At 45.6% G+C, this 21,854-nt stretch overlaps 3 protein-coding genes across 4 annotated transcripts in view; 2 read left to right on the top strand and 1 right to left on the bottom strand.

The window, feature by feature from the left end:
* The first annotated feature begins 141 nt into the window (after positions 1 to 141).
* Positions 142 to 3,165, top strand: LOC1279821 (protein hook). The gene is made up of 4 exons (XM_319596.5): positions 142 to 1,794; positions 1,871 to 1,986; positions 2,051 to 2,289; positions 2,353 to 3,165. Exons 1-4 carry the CDS (start codon positions 349 to 351, stop codon positions 2,622 to 2,624), a joined length of 2,073 nt encoding a protein of 690 aa, XP_319596.5. The 5' UTR covers positions 142 to 348; the 3' UTR covers positions 2,625 to 3,165.
* A 10-nt stretch (positions 3,166 to 3,175) lies between these two features.
* LOC1279820 (uncharacterized protein C1orf50 homolog) lies at positions 3,176 to 4,305 on the bottom strand. Its single transcript, XM_319595.6, has 2 exons — positions 3,873 to 4,305; positions 3,176 to 3,808 (listed from the first exon to the last, which is right to left on the bottom strand). Exons 1-2 carry the CDS (start codon positions 3,919 to 3,921, stop codon positions 3,252 to 3,254), a joined length of 606 nt encoding a protein of 201 aa, XP_319595.5. The 5' UTR covers positions 3,922 to 4,305; the 3' UTR covers positions 3,176 to 3,251.
* Positions 4,306 to 4,521: 216 nt separating this feature from the next.
* Positions 4,522 to 21,854, top strand: part of LOC1279818 (E3 ubiquitin-protein ligase MIB2) — a 66,047-nt gene continuing 48,714 nt past the window's right edge. The window contains exons 1-2 of one of the 2 annotated variants that reach the window (XM_061661214.1): positions 4,522 to 4,663; positions 5,989 to 6,814. The gene's annotated coding sequence lies outside the window, so the exon portion shown is untranslated. Of the gene's footprint in view, positions 4,664 to 4,823; positions 4,969 to 5,988; positions 6,815 to 21,854 lie in introns of those variants that run through there. The other variant, XM_061661213.1, reaches the window with a different exon arrangement.

The raw sequence follows: 21,854 nt of genomic DNA, 5'->3' as shown, positions 1-21,854 counted from the left end.
GGGGCACAGAAACTCACCTCGAAACGAGCACTGTAAGCGAGTAAAGGACGGCTAGCGAAAACGAGCGAGATGCAGCTATTGCAGAACGTCAAAAACGCTCGCCTCGCTCAACGGGGCAGCTGTCAAACGGTTCGGAAGGAAAATTTTCCACTTTCCCCTGTCAAGCTTTTGTCGAGTTGTAAACAAATCGCTCTAATTGCCTGGTGCGTACGCGTACGTGGGAGGAAAGTTTTTGTGGCCCCTTTTTCTCGATTCTAGCACCGAATTCCGACCTGCCGACACAGTGTATCCTCCCACCGAACCATCGCCCCGACCGCTGGCACCACCCGGGTATCCGTAAGCACAGGGATGGAAAACGATAAAATGGAAATCTACGAATCGCTGATACGCTGGCTCAGCGAGCTGAACCTGTCCGCCCCGCACGGTACGGTGCAGGAGCTGTCGGACGGGGCAGCCCTCGCCCAAGCGCTCAACCAAATCGCGCCGGAAGTGTTCACCGACAGCTGGCTGTCCAAGATCAAGTCGGACGTCGGCGCGAACTGGCGGCTGAAGGTGAGCAATCTGCGGAAAATCATCGAAGGCATCTACGTGTACTATCAGGACGAGCTGAGCCTGAACCTGTCGGAGGAGCTGCGCCCGGACGCGCTTAAAATCGCGGAAAAGGGTGACCCGCACGAGCTCGGCCGGCTGCTGCAGCTCATACTCGGCTGTGCGGTGAACTGTCTGGAAAAGCAGAAGTACATCACGCAGATCATGGAGCTGGAGGAGTCGCTGCAGCGGAACATAATGGCCGCCCTGCAGGACATCGAGTATATCTGGCAGGGTGCGTCGCCGTCGCGCAACTCGATCAACACGGCCGCCACGAGCCTGGACGTGAAAACGCTGCAGGAGGACCGGGACACGCTGGCCCAAAAGTGTCACGAAACGAACAAAAAGATGCTCGGGTTGATAGAGGAAAAGGCGGCCCTGCAGCAGGAGATCGTGAAGCTGCAGGCAATTGTGGGACGGTACGAAAACCCGAACCTGATCGGCGACGACGGAACGTCGCTCGGGCCGATACAGCTCGGGTCGTCGCGCTACAACGACCTGCGCAAGCTGGTCGACAGCCTGAAGGATGAGCTGCTGCAGGCGGAAACGGCCCGGGACGACCTGAAGATGAAGTCGATGATACAGGAGAAGGAGATCGGCGAGCTGCAGGTAAAGATCGATGAGCTGCACGCGGCCACGGCCGAGATCGCGCAGCTTAAGGACGAGATCGACATCCTGAAGGAGGCGAACGAGAAGCTGAAAATCTGCGAAACGCAGCTGCAAACGTACAAGAAGAAGCTGGAGGACTACAATGATTTGAAGAAACAGATCAAGCTGCAGGAAGAGCGGAGCGCCGACTACCTGAAGCAAAATCTCGAATACGAGGAGGAAGCGAAGAAGTACGCCGGGCTGAAGGGGCAGGTAGAGCTGTACAAGAAGAAGATACAGGACCTGCACGGCATGCTGGACGAGGAGATGGGCAAGACGGTGCGGGCCGAGTTCGAGTACAACCAGCTGCAGGGCCAGCTGGCGGTGGTGCAGCGGGAGAAGGAGACACTGCTGAGCGAGCGGGACACGCTGCGGGAAGCGCTGGATGAGCTGAAGTGTGGCCAGGCAGTGGGTGCGGACGGGGTTGGCCATGGCGGACCGGGTGGAAACACTATGTCCAAGGAGCTGCACTCGAACGATGTGTGCGAGCGCATTGAGCGGCTAGAACGCGAGAACAAGGCGTTGCGGGAGGGACAGGGCGGTCAAACGGCACTTTCGGTGAGTTGGAGGGGTGGTGGAGGGAGTGATTTAAATTGTCGGTTAAATTGTACAAAATTATGATTTGTTCTTTCAGCAATTACTGGACGATGCAAATCAGCGCAATGAAAAGTTGCGCGAGCAGCTGAAATCCGCCAACCAGAAGATCCTTCTACTGAGCCAGCACCACGCGGAAGATGGAACCACCAAGAGGTAATTGTGCTAAAACCCGTATTTAATAGCAGAATATTACATCAAAATCCTTTCTATCTTCCAGTGAGCTGGAAATGCAGATGAAACAAACGCTGGAGCTCGGAGAGCAGCGCTCCTCCACACAGCAGCAACTGGACGAAACGACGCAGCACCAGCTCAGCAATCTGCACACGAAAATAGCCAACCTCGAGGCGGCCCTCGTCGTGAAGGACCAGGAGCTGCAGGCGGCCGACGTGCGCTACAAAAAGTGTGTCGAGAAGGCGAAGGAAGTCATCAAAACGCTCGATGCGCATGCAATCAGCGGTAAGGCTGGTTCAGTGTGGTACAACGAAACAGGTTCATTTACATTTTCATTTGCACTTCCAGAAGCCCTGCTGATGGACAAGGTGGATTCGGCCAGTGGGACCGGTGTCGATGCCACCCTGACGACGGTCGGCAACGGCGGTACCGCGGCCCGTGCCCCGATGGGCCAGCAGGAGGAGCAGCTCATCGCTACCGCCTTCTACCGGCTCGGCATGGTTTGCCACCGGGAAGCGGTCGATGCGCGTCTGCTAAGCGGTCCGGGGCAGAGCTTCCTCGCCCGCCAGCGACAACCGGCGGCCCGGAAACCGCTCAACGCCAACTACGCCAAAAAGTGATCGATCATCGAGGTGGAGATTCGAATTCGACAGGCGTACGAGCACGTACGTCACCCCTGCCGGAAGGTGCCTTACGCTAGCGACAAATAGTGTGATCTTGTGGGCGTGGTGGAGAAAAGGTGGTAGGCCACGTTGGGGTCAGCTTTTGCGTTGCCGATCTCCTCCTCCTCCTTTTCCGCTCCATCTCTCTGAGTTGGCTCTTTGTGACCTTCCTCCGATTCGATTTTATCGCTTCATTTAAACATCCCAACAAAAGTGAAACGTTTAGGACCTCCAAAAACACACACACACACACTCCCCGTTTTACTTTCAGCGAAAGTAGGCGAAGATATTATCGAGGATTGAGGAACGTTTTTTTATAAGTGTGAGTAAGTGTGGTTTTACGAACCTTTCCTGTGTACTATTTATTTTTACACAACTCTGTGTGTGTGTGTTTTGTGTTGATTTTTCTGTTTTTTAACCCCTTTAAGTACCCGATCGTGTCGCGTATTCCAATTGTAATGAAACAAATATATATACACGTTTGACAACAAAAGAAAAAGGCCTTGAGGTGTGTGTTTAAAAGGGTCAATAAAAAAAAAGAAACTTTTATTTCACAGGGAAGTACGCCACACGTCGCAACATAAATTAAGATTCCTTTTGCTCCTCCGCATCCTTCTCCACGTTCGCTGCCACGCCATCAATCGACAGGAAGCCGTTCCGGTTGGAGTTCAACCCCGTGTCCAGCACCCGGTGCGCCCACCGTATGTTCTCCTGCACCTGCTCGATCTTGTCCACCGGCGTCCACGTCTGATCGTGCTCGAGCTTGTAGCTGCCCAGGTACTGGTGTTCGCATCCCTTCGGGCCCCACTCGTTCGGCGACAGCATGCTGAAGTACGTCTGGCCCGACGGTCGCTTGTACAGGTGGTAGATGTGGCCCGGGATTTTGCGGAAATTGCACGCCGCATGGTGCAGCTGCTGGGCCGACTGCGTCTCGTCCAGTATCTTCTTCGCCTGCTGCTGCAGGAAGCGGATCTGCTCGGCGATCATCACCAGCTTGGCGCACGCATTGTTCGTCACGGCCACGTCCGCCGACTGGATCTCCTTGGCGAGGCTCACTATATCGTTCGCTTCCCGCACGCCCGTCCGGTACATGCTGACGATCGCGGTACCGTTCGGTGCTGGATTGCGCTCAACCAATTGCACTGCAAAAAATGCAAATTCTCTTATTAGAAACTGTAATTTACTGAGGGTGAGTTGAACACTTACCTTTTGATATCGCATTCTGATACTCCTTTGCCGCTGGTTCGAGATCCATCCTTTTTCGCTCTGTTGTGAAATCCTCCTCTGTTCGCACACACGCTCTCTTCCTCTGGACTGTTTCTGTGCTGCCCCGTAGTACGACGTGTGGTCTGATTTTAATCTTTTCGGTCGCTCTGCGTGGCCCGTGCTCTTATCAATCCACCGGAGAAGCAAAAACCTCACCAGACCAGAGCTCCACGAACGTGCGTACTTTATTTGGTAACACACTGGGTCGCACTTATCGCATCCTTGCTTTTGTTTACGAAATTGTGCGCCGTACCTGGGAGGCGGAAACGTCAAAGCGAGGTTCGAAACATGTTTCGTTGTATGACGAGCAAATGTCGTTTTAAATCATTTTTTGAATACCACACGTTTTTCTTAAAAACAGAAAGACTATTTTTTGCATTTTATTTATGTTTCATTTTTAAACAATTTAATTAAAAAAATAAATTTATAAACAAAAATTCCCATCCGTCGACCATTGTGCGCTGCCAAAAATTCCCCGCTCGCCATCGCAAGCTGTCAAAAATTCCCACACAATTTTCAGCAGCCAGCTGTCAGTTCGTCCGCGATGGGATCACCTGTGTGCCGTGTGTATTTGAGTGATTGTGTCCCTTGCACAGCGCCCGAGAGTGCGTGTGTATGTGACGAAATAGACGGACAATAAATCCGCCAGGCCAGAGTCCGCCAGGCACGGGGCAGCGAAAGGTGGTGCACACGCTCCCAGCTGCGAAAAGAGAAAGAAAAGAAAGCCAAAGGTTTGTGTGAGTGTGTGAATCACGAAAACGTTACACACGGGCACCAGTGGAGCACCTAGTGGCAGACCCTCTACACACACACACACTGTTAGACAGACCCCGCTAAGGCCCCGTGAAAAGCAGGCAAAAAACAAGTGGCGCACACTCGCAGCCGAACCTTCCGAACGCGCTGACCGCGCGCTCACTCTGTGTGTGTCTCTCTAGCGGGCCGTGGAATGTTTCCTCCAAATCGTGCTTGGAGTGTGTAGAGTTGCCTGTGCTGCTGTTTGCTACTACATACTGCTGTGCAATTCGCGCAATCTAAGGTACGGTGGAAGTGTGCGTGTGTGTGTGTGTGTGGTTGTGCTAATTGCGAGCGCTTTAATTGAAGCTGCTGCTGTTCCCCCCCCCCCCCCCCCCCCCCCATCCGAGCAGGAAAGGAAAGGCGGGACCCTGCCCTTTTAGCTTAGTGCAAAAAGAAGGTTGTCAAAATGTGTGCGCATAATGGATTGGCTGCGGGAATAGATTGTTGAGCCGCCTGCCAAGGCCCTTTGCCATGTGTGTGTGTGTGTGTGTGTGTGTGTGTGTACGAGCTGTCGTCACAGCAGCAGCAGCAGCAGAAGCAGCAACCAAACAAACAAGAGGAAACCAGCTTAGTCGTGGTGATGTGTGGTGGTTGGTAGTGGCTAAAAAAGGAGAAAGAGCCGCGCCGATCGGGGGCAAAAATATCATCATCATCATCATCATCATCGTGACGATCGTACGCGGATGTGAAACCGTGCCTCCTCCCCGTACCTACACACCCCTTTTCCATGTATTTGTGTGCCTGTGTCGCCCACCTCCATCCTTCCTGCTCTGTCCCGGTGTGTTCTGCACGGGAAAAACACGAAAGCAAAAATAGCCCCCCCCCCCCCCCCCCCCCCAAACCCAATCGGAAAAGAAAAAATCGCCAAACCACGGGGAAAAAGGGCTCGACACGGAAAGTATTGCACCAACACCACCGATCCCGCCGGGTGATAGAAGGAATGTGTTAAAGACCCCGTGGCTTAAAAGAGATGTTCTCCCTACACACACACACCCTCGCCTACTTCGTTCGCTCGCGATGAGTCAGTGGTTGTTGTTGGCTTTTGTTTTTATATCGGCTCTGGGCGTAAATGTCAAAAAACTACAGAGCCCCAGCACGGGATTTACATGTGCATGGGTGTGTGTGTGTTTGTATGTGTGTGCAGATGCAGTTTGTTTACCTCTTCAAAGGCAACGCGCAAATGCACTGGGCCAATATTTTGCAAGGTTTTGTTAAATCGTTTTTACTAATCTATTGTTCTTTTCCTTTCCACCCTTTGCAGTGTTTTGATACAACTCGTAGGGCAAAATAAGTGTAGGTGTGTAAGTGTGTGAGAGTGGTCTATGCCCTCGTGTGTGTATGTGTGTGTGTTTTTGTTCAATCTGTGAATTGTGATTCGCGCTCTGGGCCGTGAGCTTTTCCCGTTTTATTCGCAGTGCGTTTCTTTAAATCGGTCGGAACAACAACAACGCAATCATCTCGTGTTTGTGTGTGTGTGTGTGGTCTATCGCTTTTTTTTTTCGTTCGTCGCCCAGCTGCACATCTATTTCGGAACCCGTGCGCGCGTGTGTGTGTGCGTGTATGTGTGTTTTGTTAATTTATTTCCCCCTCCCAACCAGTGTGCGTGTGTGCTGTATCCCCCCGCCCAATAGTAAAAAGTTGTTCTCGATCGTGCGTGATCGTGCGTGAAAAAAGTGTCTCTCCGGGTGTGTCTGTGCTTCGTTTCGAAAGAAGTAGAAGAATAGAGTGGGGGAAACAAATAGAATCCTAGAAAAGGAAGAAAAAGAAGTGTGTGTGTGTGCGTGTGTGTGTTTGTATCTCGAAATCGAAGGCTGCTTCCTTCAAGGCGGTCCCTTTTTTTTGGGAGAGCTTTCTGTAGCCCAAGAGTGTGCCCGACTGTGTGTGCCCCCGTAGCCCAAAGCCAGCAGGAAGGACGAAGGCTGCTGTAAAAGGAAGGAAACGGACAGCAGCAACACATCCGTTCGTTTTTGCCACAACGCCTACTGTGAACCGGTCGAACATACGAAGTCACGTTCCAATCACACATACAAAAAAAAACCCCATCGTCTGATCCTGGTGCGTGCAGCAGCAGGCCACAAAACCACTCCGTAAGTAAAAACCGAACCCGTGGTCAAAGTAAACAGTTTTAGAGCGAGACAGCAAGCTGCCCCTTTAGGAGGAGAAAATCCAACAGGAAAAAAGCGCAACGAGATTGTGCCAAACGCAAATGCTAAAGGGGATTTCCCTCCCTGTGGGGAAGTTGGGTGCGGGACGGGAAAATTCGAATGATCAGTCTGGCACAAGGGGGATGGTTTTCGAAGACAAAAATAGGCAACAAAAAACCTCATATGAGTATTTGCGCTTGTATCAGTGTGTCTGTGTGTGTGTGTGTGTGTGTGTCGAACGAGACTCATCCGTAGCGAAGTTTCTATTTTTGGGTCCACTTGGGACAAACCTGCCCCCTCGAAACACACACGCACACACCGTTTGCCCACTTGGGAGGAACGTGTGTTCTATTGTTGCACCACCCCACTAACATACACCCCTCTTCGGGTGGTACACAAGACGAATCTTTGCATTAGCTTTGTTACCGGGTCAGGGAATAGATTTAAAAAAAAAAAAAACCCCGCTGAAACTGATACCATTCCACCCGTTACTCTGTACCGGTTTGAAGGAGTTTGCACAATCAGGGTTTTTTCTTCGTTTTTTGCTTTCGTTTACGTCGGCAAACATTGGCTCCCCAGACCGTCTAGAACACATGCAGATGACAACAACAGTGTGCGCACACACTGACTGTGTGCGGTACGTGCGGATGACTAATGTCGCGTGTGTGTTTTTTTTCTCCCTTTTGCTTTACGACTATAGATAAACCCTAAAAGGGGGAGTAGTAGTGTATCGCACAAAACCAAATATCCATCATTAAAAGGGGGTTGATTTTTGGTATGAGTCGGTGGCAGTAGTGGTAATAGGAAAAAGGAACCAATCCGTCCTCGAGGTGGGGTTCGAGGTCTCCATGGGATTGCCATGGCTACCTGTTGTGCGTTGTTGTGGCGTTTGGGTTATTGTACCGCGAAAAGGGTCTTTTTTCCTAGAAACTCTAGGGAGAGAAACAGAACTTTAGGTCCCATACATGTACACTACCGGACCGATTTTATCAACAGTGAGTGAAATGAGAGGAGCCGATTTTGGCATTAAAAGAAAACTTCATCAGAAAAAAATATATTGATGGAAAAATACAGGACAAACAATTTTGCTTAATATTGGCAAGAGATACAATTATCCAATGTGAAAGTTAGTTAGAACTAATAAGATTTATGATCCAACTAGATCCAACCAACATACGATCCTATATGAGTTAACCATTAGGTTAAATTTAATTAAATATTTTGACTACTATACTACAGATTTGTTTCATGCTTCAGCTAAACATTAAAATATATATTTTTTAAATTTTGAAATCAGTCAGTTTATTTAAAAATTTATACCATCATACATCGCGGTCACGTTTAGACCTTAAATTGGCTTAATTTTGCAACAAAACAGATAAGAATCCACTTAACTACCTGATAACTGTGTAAAGAGCGACCACCTTTTGCGTTGATATCGCCGCAGTTATCGGAACAGAAATAAAAAAGAAGAGAAAGGAAGCAAATTAATAATGATAATATTTAAAAACTGATACCGGCCCTCAAAATACATTTTGTAGTTAAATATTTTAAAATATTTTACACAATGTTTGTTCGCATTAAAATGTTTTATTTTTAAATTACAGAGTGTTTCTCCGTGTGATGTTTCTTAATCTAGCTCTCTATCTTTGCAACAAATAAACATTGCCTCACAAACAACCCTGCTTCATGAACAGGCTTATTTGTGCGTGTGTTTGGATAGCATTTTGCCCTCACTTAGCGATAGCGTCCACGACACACCACGACCAAACCAAAGGAGTTCATATTGGTCGACTTTTCTCCATTCCCCTACGCCGGGTGCACTGTAGCGCAGCAGCAGCAGCAAATTGTTATAAAAAAAAACAAAGTATGATGCCATTGCATATGTTCGTACTTTGTGACAAAAAACGACAACAAACAAATGAATTGTTTTTTTTTCATCCAACCCAATGCTGGAACGATTGCGAGTACCAAAACAGAGCGCACAGGTGCATAAATTATCTTTTCTGCCTGACTCATTGCGACGACCACCTTTTGCTTCGGTATCGGCGCAGTTATCAGAAAAAAGGAGGAAAAAGGAAGCGCAAATAAATCGACTTACGGTGTCACACATTCAACCGTACATTTCACCGCTTATGCCGATAGGTGCGGCTGATAAAATGGCACTTTACCTAATTAAATCAATCAGGTCCGGGATCGGCTCGCAACGGGAAGGAAGGATCCTGTTCCGGGCTTTGGACATTTCGATGCATTGCATTGGTTTGTGCACTCTGTCTAGTGGAAACGTTCCATTTGCTCATCGCAGACTATTTAGTCAGTTACTATTTCTCGGCCGCCAAACAACGATTGCAACGTTGCGAACGCAATAATAACAAAAAATCCATTTTCCATTGATTTATTTTTATCGTTAAAACGTGTTTACGATGGGAAGTTTTAGGGTACACATTGTAGGATGCAGTTGCTTTTCCACAAAACACTAAATTTTCCAACAGACGTGTTTGTGTGTGTTTTATTTCAATTCTAATTTTGGTTGCGTCTTTTTTGCTCAATAAAAAAAAACAATCGAACTAGAATCTGCTCCACTTGGCGTGGAGAGATTGTTTGGCCCTCAATCTCATCCGAAGATCATTTCGACAGGCCGTGTAAATTCAACATTGTTACGAAACTGTGTTACTAGAGGAAATGGATAGAGTTTTTTTTTGTTGCTTGCTTTTAAACTATCGATCACGAATCGGTTGTTTTCCTTCTGCGGACACACGTTGAAGAGTTCCATACTGGCAACAAAGGCAATCGCTAAAGAAGAGCGCTTAAGTGTGTTGATTGGTCAGAGCGGAAGGCAAAGATTGAAGAGTTAAGATGTGTTGCAATCGCTTAGGAATTGTTGTTGATGGCAGTGTGTTGTAGAATGGTTCGTTTATAGAACAGGAAGCATGCTGTACGTAGCAACAACTAGAAAATATATCGATGATCTATAGTTTACAGAATATTTCGGTCAATATTCTATGATATTGAAGGATTGCTTAGCTAAATATACATTGTAAGACCCAATCACATAACAAATGAACAACAATATTAGGGAAACAAGACCGTTCCGAAAGCGTTAAACATTATAAATCCTGATAACCAGGGATTCATCCAGGGATTAATTATCCCTGCAATGTCCAACTATTTTTTTTGCGTGAAAAAAAAAATGTAAACCTCGTCTTTCCCAAAACTTCAACTTAGCTCCGCTGTCGCGTTTGACAGATAGAAGAAAACAAACAATCAAGGTGTGTATATGAAAGGTAGAAGTGTTGCGAACTGCCTTTTAGATTGGAAGGAAAAGAAAATTTTGTTTTACTCATTTCGAGCGATTTTTCTGAAGCCCGTCTAAAGCCAGGCTAAACATCCAAAAAACTTAAATGCCGATTTTTGTTCCTTTTCTTTATTATTAACAAAAAACAAATATTGGGGCCCTTTCCGTTCTAAGTTCGTAGGTTGAAATTTCAGCCTGTCAACTGTTTGTTTTGTATAGCAGTTTTCGAGCAGCTATCTAAGTGGGTATAATATACAGGTGGGCTTATCCCAAGGTGTATGCATTTAGAGGGCTGATTTTTATCGCTTCTGTTTCTGAATGAAGATTTTAAGAATGTTTTCTGTAATCTTCAAGCCTTCAGAAAGCTTGTTTGAGCAAAAGATGTCACCCGTCCTGTCAAAAGTGATGTTCAAATTTGATTATAAAAAACATGCTATGAGACCACCTGGACTACATACACTTTGATTCTAGATTCCATCACCAGAACTCTTTAATGCACCTTGGGATAAATGTAAACACCACCTGGTTTTGCCATTTTTCGAGCAGGTACTCGAATCTAATTCTAGTTTTGAGGCTGAAATAATGTAGACTGAAAATCGCAGGTTTTGTGTGTAGTTTTGTATGGAGTGTTTACATGATTTCAGCCTCCAACTGTCAAACTCCATACAAAAAAATTGACTAGAATCGTGAAGGGCTCCATTGTTTATTTTTTAACTTCGAGAGACGACTCTAAATAACACTTAAAATCATCAAATTTTCTGCAGCAAAAGGGGGACTTCAACCAACCTGCCTTACGATATAAATAACTCCTTTTTGTCCTAAATTTCTTCAGTTTTTGAATGCTGGTGACTCACCATATTGATAGGTTTATGTTTTTAGCCAAAAGGTACTAATGATCCACCCTTACATCCAATTATTCGCTAAGCATCACCCTTACCATAGGATGCGTAGGAGGATATTTTTGGCATAGGATGCGTTTTGCAATATCCCATGACCACCTAGCTCTCTTACACACAACCCATATTGCCATGAAAATAGGTTACTATCTTCTGCATAGTAAATCCTGCTTTTGCAATTTATTGCCCAGAACTGTCATTTCAAAGTTATACTTTTTTCCAATAATTTGTGATCATTTGTTCAGTTTGCGTTGAATCAACCGAACACACGCAACTTTGCTTCATATGCAAAATTTCATCCATAACATTCCGAAAAGAGAGCTACTCGGTGCGCTACTCCCGGTCAGATCTTCGACCTTGACGTGCTCAACAGGTTAGTGAACGACTACTAATGTGATTAGTGCAACCGAGATGATCGTAACCAAACTCCAGCCCCTCGGATTCATCGCCAAAGCACTTCCCCCAGCACTTCCGCCACAAAAACCCTAACCCAACCAGCAGCCCTCCGAGTGTGTGCCCGTGTGTCTCCGATATCTAATTGGCAGGTCCTAATTGTATACTTGTGAGTGTGCCCATCGCCACCATCTGACACCAACCTGTTCGTTCGGCCGGGCCGCGCGTGTACGTACATCTTCCGGGAAATCAGATACAGATGCTGTGTAGTCACGCCGACACTCTTTCTCTCACCGACACACACACTAACAACTACCGGAAGCGCAAGGTAGCCCCGGTTGGTAGCATGTTCGCGCTGATAACAGTTTACCCCGTTTAGTCGGCCCTTTACATTACTCGGTTCCAATGACAATAGAGAAGTCCGCCGCTGGCACTGACTGACGTCACACGGGGTTGACAGGGCCGCATATAGTAGTGCCGTTGATCTCTGTACAAAGCGAGCGAGCGATGTTGTGCACCATTGTAGTGTAATCACCGTCCTCCAGATATGCCAGCCAGAGTAGTGAGTAGTGTGATGGTTGTGGCTTTTAGCGCTGTCATCCTCCCGTGGGGGTTGTGACTCATCGGGTTAGGTCGCCAATGGAAGAAACTGTCCCAGAGTGGCTTTGCAGCAATGCCATTGTTGTCACATTATTTATCAGAACCGAGAGACACACTTTTTGTCTCGGAAATAGCAACTGTGTGTGTGTGTTTATGGATGAAAATGTGTCTGGTCTGTCCACTGCAAGTGACACCCAATTTGAACGGGGCAAACCTGATTGCGTAGCTACACACTCGCCGTTGACAGGGAAAGCGAAAGAGATAAAGAAAGATGCCTGACGCCCCCTTCTTTCCCCGTCGTTGCAGCATCAGAAGCAGTAAAAAGCGATAAATGACCGAAGAGGAAAGGATTCTGCGGGGGATGCTGGTGCGATGACACTACGCTTCGTCGGTGCGGTATCGCCCACACTCTCTCTCTCTCTCTGACCAAGTCTGGCCGACAGATCGTCGAGATCGCGATCACACACAGAAAAAAAACATATGTGGCGGGGCATCTACTTCCGTGGGTGACTTCCGGTCGGTGACGTCGGGATGAAATGGAACAAAAAACCCAGAGCAATCTCGGTTGCTGCTCGGTTCGGTTCGCTTTCGTGTTTGTTGCATTGTATTGTTTCCGGGCTGTTTCGTTCTCGCTTTTCCCCTTTTCGGGCTCGGGCAAGAGATCTTGTCTTAATGATTTCCGCATTAGGGGTGCTGCTGCGGGCGGCCAGTTTGCTTTACGCATTTGTCGGCGTCCCGGGCATGTCACTGTGGGTGTTTTGCTTCTTCTGTTGTGGTTGTTGTTGTTGTTGTCGTTGTTGTCATTTCTTCATTTGGTCACGTTTAAATAATTTTCGACCGATTGGGCGAGCGTCTCTTGCTTGGCTGGCTGTCATCGTCTGAGGGGGGAGATAAAAGGTAGATTAAAAATTAGAACAAATTTACGAGGCTTCACGTCGTTCTCAACACTACAGTTTTGGGTTAGTTGTTGAAATTGGTTTGTTTACGTTTTAGTTATGCGGCAAATTCGGTCCAATTGAAAAATTTAAGTAACATTTTGAGTAACATTGAAGTAACCTGTCATCTTTTGTTGAGATTCATTCATATCATCCCTATATCATCCGTGATATCACCGAATCACGAATCGAATCCCTAAAGATTCATGAGTATCCAAAGATTCATGAATCTCCAAGGATTCATAAAGCTCCAAAGAAATCTTACAGATTCATGAATCCATGAACATTCATAAATCTCCAGTGATTCATGAATCTTAAAATATGATATAAAAATACATCACATGATACAGTAGTTAACTTTCACGACTTAAGAATACGCCCGTCATGAGTTCAAGCCTCGCATGGACCGTTTCCTCATAGCAAAACAAACTATCCAGCTTCCTGGTACCTTGCCAAGAAGGCTCGAAAGCCTGTATAGTCTGGCATGACCACGTAGGTTGTCACGCTAAGAAGAAGAATAATAAGAAGCTCAAGCTGTGAAGCAGAATCTTGGTAGATTTATGAATCCTTTGAGATTCATAAATCCCCAGAGATTCGTGAATCTTTCGAGATCTATGAGTCTTTGGGGTTCATACATCTTTTGGATTCTTAAATCTTTTGAGAACCATGGATGTTTGAGATTCGTGAATATTTGAGATTCATGAATTTTTTCCAGTCGAGATTCAGATTCATTGATTCATTTCAAAGATTCATTCTCATTCAAGAATCTGAATCAGATTTACCCAACACTACCCCGTAGCAAGGACTGACTATCCGGCTGCATGGTACTGAATGCAGTCTCGAAAGCCTTGTATAGGCCTTGTATAGGCCGGCATGTCCGGCATATAACGATTACGCCAATTAGAAAAAGTTTATCAAAATATAAATATGAAACTTCACATAAAGCTTTCGACAAGCAATACCAACGTTCTTGTACTGAAATTATTACCCATTTTTAATCAGTCCTTATGGTAGCTAAAATAACTTCAAAATTCCACACGAAATGACACGTCAAATTGAATTTTAGTTTTCTTATTTAATTCTAGAAAAAATTTCTTCAACACACTGTAATACAAAAATGGTAATGAGTTCACATAATGACGTAAATTTATGTTTATTCTAGCAGTTATTTTCAAAACATTCCCCCCTTTTTCCGATTATCAAATCAAATTGTAACGTAAATGCTAGACATATGAAAGAAATAAATTCAAAAATAATCCTTTCGAAATATTCTTCGATAAAGACACAACACTACGCAACTAAACGACATCACACACAACCACCAAGTCAACGAGAACCCAGCAAACCTCAGGACAACCGTCACCAACGCTTCGTAAACAGCATTCTCTTTTCCCTGCTGCTCTTCCTTACTCCACAGTTCCTTGGGATTCCGTTGCTCTGCCTGCCCGTCATGCTTGGTGCGTAAAATGTTCTTACTACCACCACCACCACACGGAAGGAGGTGCCCCCGGAAGCGTGCACCAAACGCGCCGGCGGGTAGCCAAGGAGCAGGAGCGGAAATGAAAAAGGAAACAACATTCGTCAACGGAAATGCCGCCAGGCGCAGGCAGAAAAAGTGTTGCTGCGAGTGCGCGCAAGAATGGATAAAATGTGTGTCCGTTTTTTTTTGCCAAGAGACCCTGTGGTGCAAGCTTTCCGTCACCAGAAGGAGGCCGTTTTTCCTTGGCTTCTTCTTCTTCTTTTATTTCCCTTTCCGGGGCGCTGTGTTGTCGTTGGTTGGCAAATGAATAAAATGTTTATTTTTTGTTAGGATCTTGCTGGCATGGCCGGAGATTCAACTGGTTAGTAGCGGCGTAAAAGGGATGGTTGTGTGACTTCAGCCTACGCCGGCCCCGGGAGCGGCTGTTTACTGGGCAGTAAGGCCAGGCAAATGAAGCACCAAACACTCGAAACGAATGATTCACGCGCGTCCATGGCGTGCTTTTTTCCACTCCTTTCGCTTTTCTGTCGCTTCCTTAAGGATGTCATCCGGCAGGGATGCAGGAGAAAAAAGCGCGGACCATCTGGGAGGCGTTTCTGTGTGCGCAAAAGTGTGTAAACATTGCGCTGCACAAACTGCTCCAGGCTGGATAAATGTCCAGGCGCTTCGGAAAAGAGAGCGAACGTGAAATATCATTGCTGGGTGTATTTTTAAAATCATTCAACGAGTTTTTTTTCCCCCAATTCTGAAGCTGTCCTCCATGCTGCGCTGCTTCGTGTTTGCGTATTCATTTGCGTATCTCAAGCCACAGTTTTACGTCATCCCGGGCATCGTTGCATCATGCGCACGTGTTAGAGTTGGGATAAGCCTCTCGCTCTTTAGGTTCGTCAGGATTAGAGATGGTAGAAAAAAGCTGAAACAGACACTTGTGTGATTTGATATGGAAACGATTTCGAAAAAGTGGGACAAATTTTACGGTTCTTGAATATGCAATCTCTCACATCCACTAAACACACACACGAAACGGTGACATCATGTCGTTATCGTTGGCATGGCAGGATCATATTTGCTTTAAAAAACCTGCTTTTTGCATTCCAAAATAAACTGTTGCACGTTAGTAGTTGCAATGTCCGGATATGTTTGAATGTTGGATTAAAGGATCCAACCTATGTATACATCTTTCCTTCTAAAAAAAATGAAGCTCACGTTAAAAATCAACTCGTTGATGCTACTTTCCACCTACATAGCGATGTTTTATTTTCCCCTTTTTTTAAACCTTGATTACACGCCCAAAGGAACCGTTTGGCGGTTATTTGCATTGAATGCACCCGGCACAGACCACACGCGATTCGTGCCAGCCGTTTTTCCTACTGCGTCTATTGAAATGTGTCTATTTTCTACTAGCGTGCTACTCCATTTTACAAGTGTCCGGTGCAGTTTTTTTTGCTACTTTGCTGAGTGCCTTTGATGTTGCGCGGTTTTGTGTGCCGTAAAGCTTTTTCCTAGCAAATGAAGTTGTTGCATCACAGCAAGGAACTGAAAGAGCTTTTCCGCCAAGTGGTATAATGAAACTAAAATGCAAAAAAATATAGTTTGAATTTTAAATTGTTAAACGGATTTGTTATGTTCAAAGATATTGCTTATAACTTATTCCTGACAATTTGAACTTTCTTTTAACTTTATGTATGTTGTACGATTATTTTTAAATTCTACACGCATTTATTGACCATTGAGAGCCTTTATTTATGATTTTTAATCTAATTTAATTGAAGAATTTCATTGCAATTATCATAATCCAATGCTCTATTCCTAAAGTTTTCCTGAATTACTAAAAAAGAATGAAGCTTTTGTAATCAAACATTGACCTTTCGGTTACTATTAATATATTCTGCAAACACTTTGCCGTTTTCAAGACCTTGAAAAAGCCACTCCAAAGCCAGGAAGGCCGGCGAGCGAGGGACAGAGATCTTTTGGAGGGGACAGTAGCACCACTTGACGGCGTCAATTCTGTCGCAAACCCCATCGCTGCCGATTGCATTTCTACGCCAAATGTGTTTCCGCTGCATCTGTGTGTTTGTGTGTGTGTGTCGTATAATCGGGCGAGGTCATCGCAAACCAAGAACAGCCGTGGCAAAGAGACGTGTCCGACGGCATAGAACGGACGGTCGTCCGTTATCAGCAGCAGAAGCAGCAGCGTCGCGGCAGATCCACTCTGGTCCAATGGCGCAATGCTATACACGTATTGGCGCTGTCCATTCTTATGTTTTCGCTAATGGTTGTTCGGTTCGGACAAAGCGATTCGAATCGGTCGCCTTTGCTGCTGCTGCTTCAACTCTACTGCACCATTTTTATCGGTCATCGGTCGGTTTGGCTACTACAGGGGGCCCCCGGCGGATGGATCGTTAAGTGGACATCAAGTTTTAATGCTGGCGACTTCCCTGACCGTCCTCTGCGAGACACAGCAAAGACGGGGGTTCGCAATGGGGCGGCAGTGTGACTGTTATCACTGAAACGGTATCGGCGTAAGATACTGCGCGCGGTGCGTTTTTGCTGCACTGCATTTTGATCGAAGATGACGCGCGGGTGTTGTATCGGTCATTCCGGAGACTAATGGGTGTCTCGGCCACTTCCTTCTCCATCGTAGACGTTCTTAACGCCGAGGCGTGTCGTGCCTGGGGCCGTGTAATGGGCACATGTTTGTGTGCCTTGTCATCGGAGAGTAATGATTGGATCGTTGTGTTTTAATCTCGTTTTGTACAGCAAGGGTTGCATTTTTGATTCATTTACAAACTTTTACATGTATGTCTCATGTTGCTGTTAAGTAGAACATGATTCAATTTAAGCCTTTTAGGTGACTATCGGGCAGTTGCAATCGGAATGTGCAAATGCAGAATTCTATGTCTTTTTGAGTTGTTCAACTTCCTCGCTGACTCAACCGACTGAATGTATTCCAGCTGGAATGCCTTCTTGTGTAGCTTGAAAACTTCTTAACAACAACACAATGCCGACAGATGCCGTTCGAAGAGTCGTAAAATGGCAATAAACACGCAGAACTTGCTTATCTGTATGCTCACGGTTTATAAAAACACATCAAACAACAGCCACAATCCTCCCGGAATTCGTCCCCGCCAGTAGCCGGCATCGGGGTGTGGGTTTGTGTGTATGGGCAGAGTTAGAACATTAACCGACCGACCAGCCAGACCGACCATTGGCTGCGCGCGACTACGTGCCAACGAAGGACATCGATTAGCGTAATTGATCTTGCATCGATGGTGGTGTGACCCCCGCCGCGCACTTATCGGCTGAATGCAATCAGTCCGATTGATTGCAAATGGTCGCCGCCCCTCGTGCAACATAAACCGGAACTCGTCATCCTTGCCCATCATTTATCAACATCCTAAGGTTGCTTCTCCGTTCGCTTTGTTTTCACTTCGCACTGCGGATTGTGGAAGCGAAGAGATGTTGGATTTAATTGCAGGACCTCCTGCTGCTGCTGCTGCTGCTGTTGGCAAAATGGTATCGATGGTGGGGTGTATCGTGTTGCCGGCGACGATAACACTGACCAACCGCTGAATGGTCTGGCGCTGGTGTTTGTGTGTGGGAGTCAAGGCTTCCGAGGGGTGCCAGGATGCAATTAACAATTTGTGACCATTGACGAAGGAAGAAAGCCACCAAGCCGGTGGGTGAAATGTGCAGCGAGTGCAGCTTATTCGTGCTGTTTGTTTAATTTAGGTCGATTAAGTCCGAGATGGTCTTAGGTTGGTACGTGTTGAGCCCGAATCGTGAAAGAAGAGGTTATATCCAATATTGTAAGTTAATTGAAATGATGGAATCGAATCACGAAGAGAATATCCAAAGATTCTTGAATCTCTATACATATATAAATCTATGGAGATGGATTTAACTAAAAAGAACCAAGATGTTTCTTATTTTTGCATGCATTTTCAGATGTTCACTATTCTTTGGAGAGTCATAACAAGTCATAACATGAATAACATGAATGATTTGAAAATCCGAAAATTGGAAAAGATTCATTGGTCTTTACAGTTTAATGATTCTTCAAAGATTATCAATTATTCTGATATTCATAGATCTTTAAACATTCACGACTCAATGGAAATTGATAACTCCATAGAAATCCACAATCTTTGAAGAATCATTTATTGAAGATCTATCAAGAATTGAGCTTCAGATGTATTGATTCAATTTCAAGAATGATTTGGATTTATTTCAGTTACCTGTTGTTTAGATACTTTAAATCCTTGCTTAATTTATAGAATTACCTTACTGGGATACATGTTTTATGTTTGAAATGACTTGAAAGGGTAACATAGATGAACTTTTTTTTGAACATGCTGATGACCTGATCTAACGAACCTTAAAATAACACAAGTTATTATAACTGCACCTGAATAGAAACTCCAGTGTTAATCACAAACCCTGAATGCATCCTTTCAAAGTCTCCTCATCTAGCACATTTAACAAAAACTGCTGCAAATCTCCACCGCAATGGAAGCAAAATTATTCTTTTCATCTTCATAGTCGAACGCGATTCGTCAATGTGAAAGCACGCCGGCTCTCAACGGTGAAAAGAATCCTGCCCGGTTTACCTCTACGGGCGGGCTGGCAAGTATGATGCATTTGCTACATGTTTGTTTGATTATGGTTCTCGCCGCACCATGCTGTTGCCATGAAGTAACAAGTAACAATTGGCCGCTCAATGGCCACGGCGACGACGACGTCCTCCTTTCCGGTGAAGTGCACGTTTGAGCCTAACAAGCGATTGATGGTGGGACGCAGTAAAACAAAACAGAAGAGCAGAATAGAACCCGGAGAAGAGTGTCCTGACGTTGCCGTGTGATGCCTTCATATCTGGCCTTGGGGCTTGCCATTCGACGTCGAGGTCAAGGAGGCAGCAACGGCCTGCAGTCGGCACAGTAACGCTAGGTAATATGGGTTGGGTTTTGCGTGAGGGAGCGCGAGCGTACCGCTTGTCCTTCCGGGCTCCCGTTCAAGGGTCGTTACTTTCAAGCGTGCCTCGGCACAAAGTGCGCTCGCATCCCCCCGCTGCCATCAGCTGCCATGATTGACGATGATTCATGCGAGAGCGGTATGTGTCTACTTGATGCGGCTCTCGTAGCTCGTCGGAGTTCTCGTTTTCTCGCTGCCCTTTTTACTCCCTCTTCCTCCATTATCACACTGAAGCCACGGCAACTGATAGCTGATATGATGGTCCAAGGACATGTTGATGCGAGGGGGTTGGATGCTCGCAGCCATTCATGCCACCATTTAAGGAAGTAACAACGTGATACTGTTGTCCCGAACGGTTTTCTGCTTCCGAACGTTGTAACGGTACACCATGTATGTATACACACATACACATTTGGGCGGTGGTCGTTCTTTTGGTACGGTTCATTGGATGACGATGCCCCACGGCGCTTTTAAAACCCATGAATATTGTAACGAATGGGCCCCTCGGCTGTGGGACAATTTTCAACTGTCAAAATGGCGTGTAACGATTAGGCGTGTAACACGACATGCGTGTAAACGTTCTGTTAGGTGTGTATTTGAAATTTCTGGAGTTTGTTTGAGACGTAGTTTTTAATATTTCAAGAAATAATTCTTAGCTTTAGAGACGTCTGTATTTATGTTTACTACAATGATCTGTGATTTTATTTCCAAACGTTTAACAAACCTGATGTCACCTTTGTTTGATAGTCCTGGTATTCTTAAGATGACATCAACAACTAAAATTGTCCGTTAAATCTGTGACATTGTCATTGGTTGCCGTATCCAGGCAATGACACGCCTTTTAGTCTTTACATTAGTCTAATTTGTTTACTCGGGAATTGCTTTCAATATACGGATATTTCCAATGCTCCAACATGCCCAAGTATCAGCTTCTAGAGGACTTCAAATTTGTTGGTTGAACCTTCATGCATTGGAAAGCTATGTTTTAGATCAATGTGATGTGTCGTTTGAGGCTCTATGAAGTTTTTGGAAGACAACAAAAAGCTGGCCGGACTAAACCTACATTTCTCTATTTGCTGATCTTCGTCAAGTATCTTCAATTAGACCAAGTAGGTCTTAGCGAGTGTGGAACACACAATCAAGACAGAACTGTACGACGTCCAAGAGCAGGATAATCATTTATTCTTTCTGGGAAAGGAAACAATGAAATCTTTGAACAGGATTCGCTCATAGTTCTTTTACGTGATCTGTAGTTAAGTGGCTTTTCTATCGAGAATCGCAAGAATACACGGGAGTCTTGGTTGAGCTTTTTATCTAGAATTTTGAAGAATAATGACTTTGTTGGGGAGTTGTCAGAGAATTGGGGTGTGAGTAGTGTGTCGGGTATTGAATTTCTATGAATCTTTGATAGGACCAATTGCCCTTGCAAACCGTTGTCGAACATGTCCTAATTCCAGCTAAGCTGAGACTATCGAAGATAAGTCTTATTTGGAAAAGTCTTCACTCGGTGTTTGGATATGCTCAAAGCAATACACAGTATAAACATATAAACAGTATAAACAACTTCAAGAACATGAGATTTTTCTATTTTTTACTGCATGACTCTAGTATCGCGAAACACAAAAGATCCTCTTGCAGTTGAAGAAAGCACTTAAAACCTAAAATTTAGTATTTTCCTACGCCCCCGGACCAAGTAACATATTTGAAACGCCATAAAATAAATATCTCATACCCACCCACCGGAGTTCATTTGTGGGTAGCGCACGTTTCAAATAAAAAAAATAGATCATCCAGTCACTCCATCGATTTATGCGACTACTGACCGGCCCCCGTCCGACCGGACCTACTGAACCATTACAACCATATAAATAAGCGTTACCACACTCGGGACAAAAGGTTTTTTTTTCCCCCCGGTGGCGATGGAGAGGATTTTGCTTAGTTTTTTGACTTATTTAGTGCTTCTGTTGTCACCTGGGAAGTCGCAAAAGCCAAAGCCACACCCGACCTCTGGCCGCCGCGAGAGTTACATTACCGTCAATCGGCAGATCGACATGTTTCCTTTTCATCGAGCTCTCGTGCCACCCTGTCTTTTTGTCCCTTTTTCGTTCATTACTTCAGTTTTGGAGAGTAAAAGAGAGCGCTAGGTAAAAAAAAAAACACGAACAGAAAACTGCACAGTCCACAGATCCTGATAGGATTCCGGCAAGGTGGTTGGGCTTTCCTTTCGCGCTCGTGTGCCCAATTTACTGCTTACGGGTTACTGCTTACCGACCTCAGGCTAGCCCGGGGCAATGGGGAAGAAGATCACTTTCATACATATTTTATTGGCCAGAAGTTCGTGCGGGTTCAGCCGGAAGGCGTCCCCGGCCCGGGTAATGTCTTCACACGAATTGGCTTTTACTGCCGTGTGTGA

This window comes from Anopheles gambiae, chromosome 3 (genome assembly GCF_943734735.2).
Source record: "Anopheles gambiae chromosome 3, idAnoGambNW_F1_1, whole genome shotgun sequence".
NCBI lineage: Eukaryota > Metazoa > Arthropoda > Insecta > Diptera > Culicidae > Anopheles > Anopheles gambiae.
Note: the sequence above shows the minus strand (reverse complement) of the source record. Positions and strands in the feature narration are given on the sequence as shown.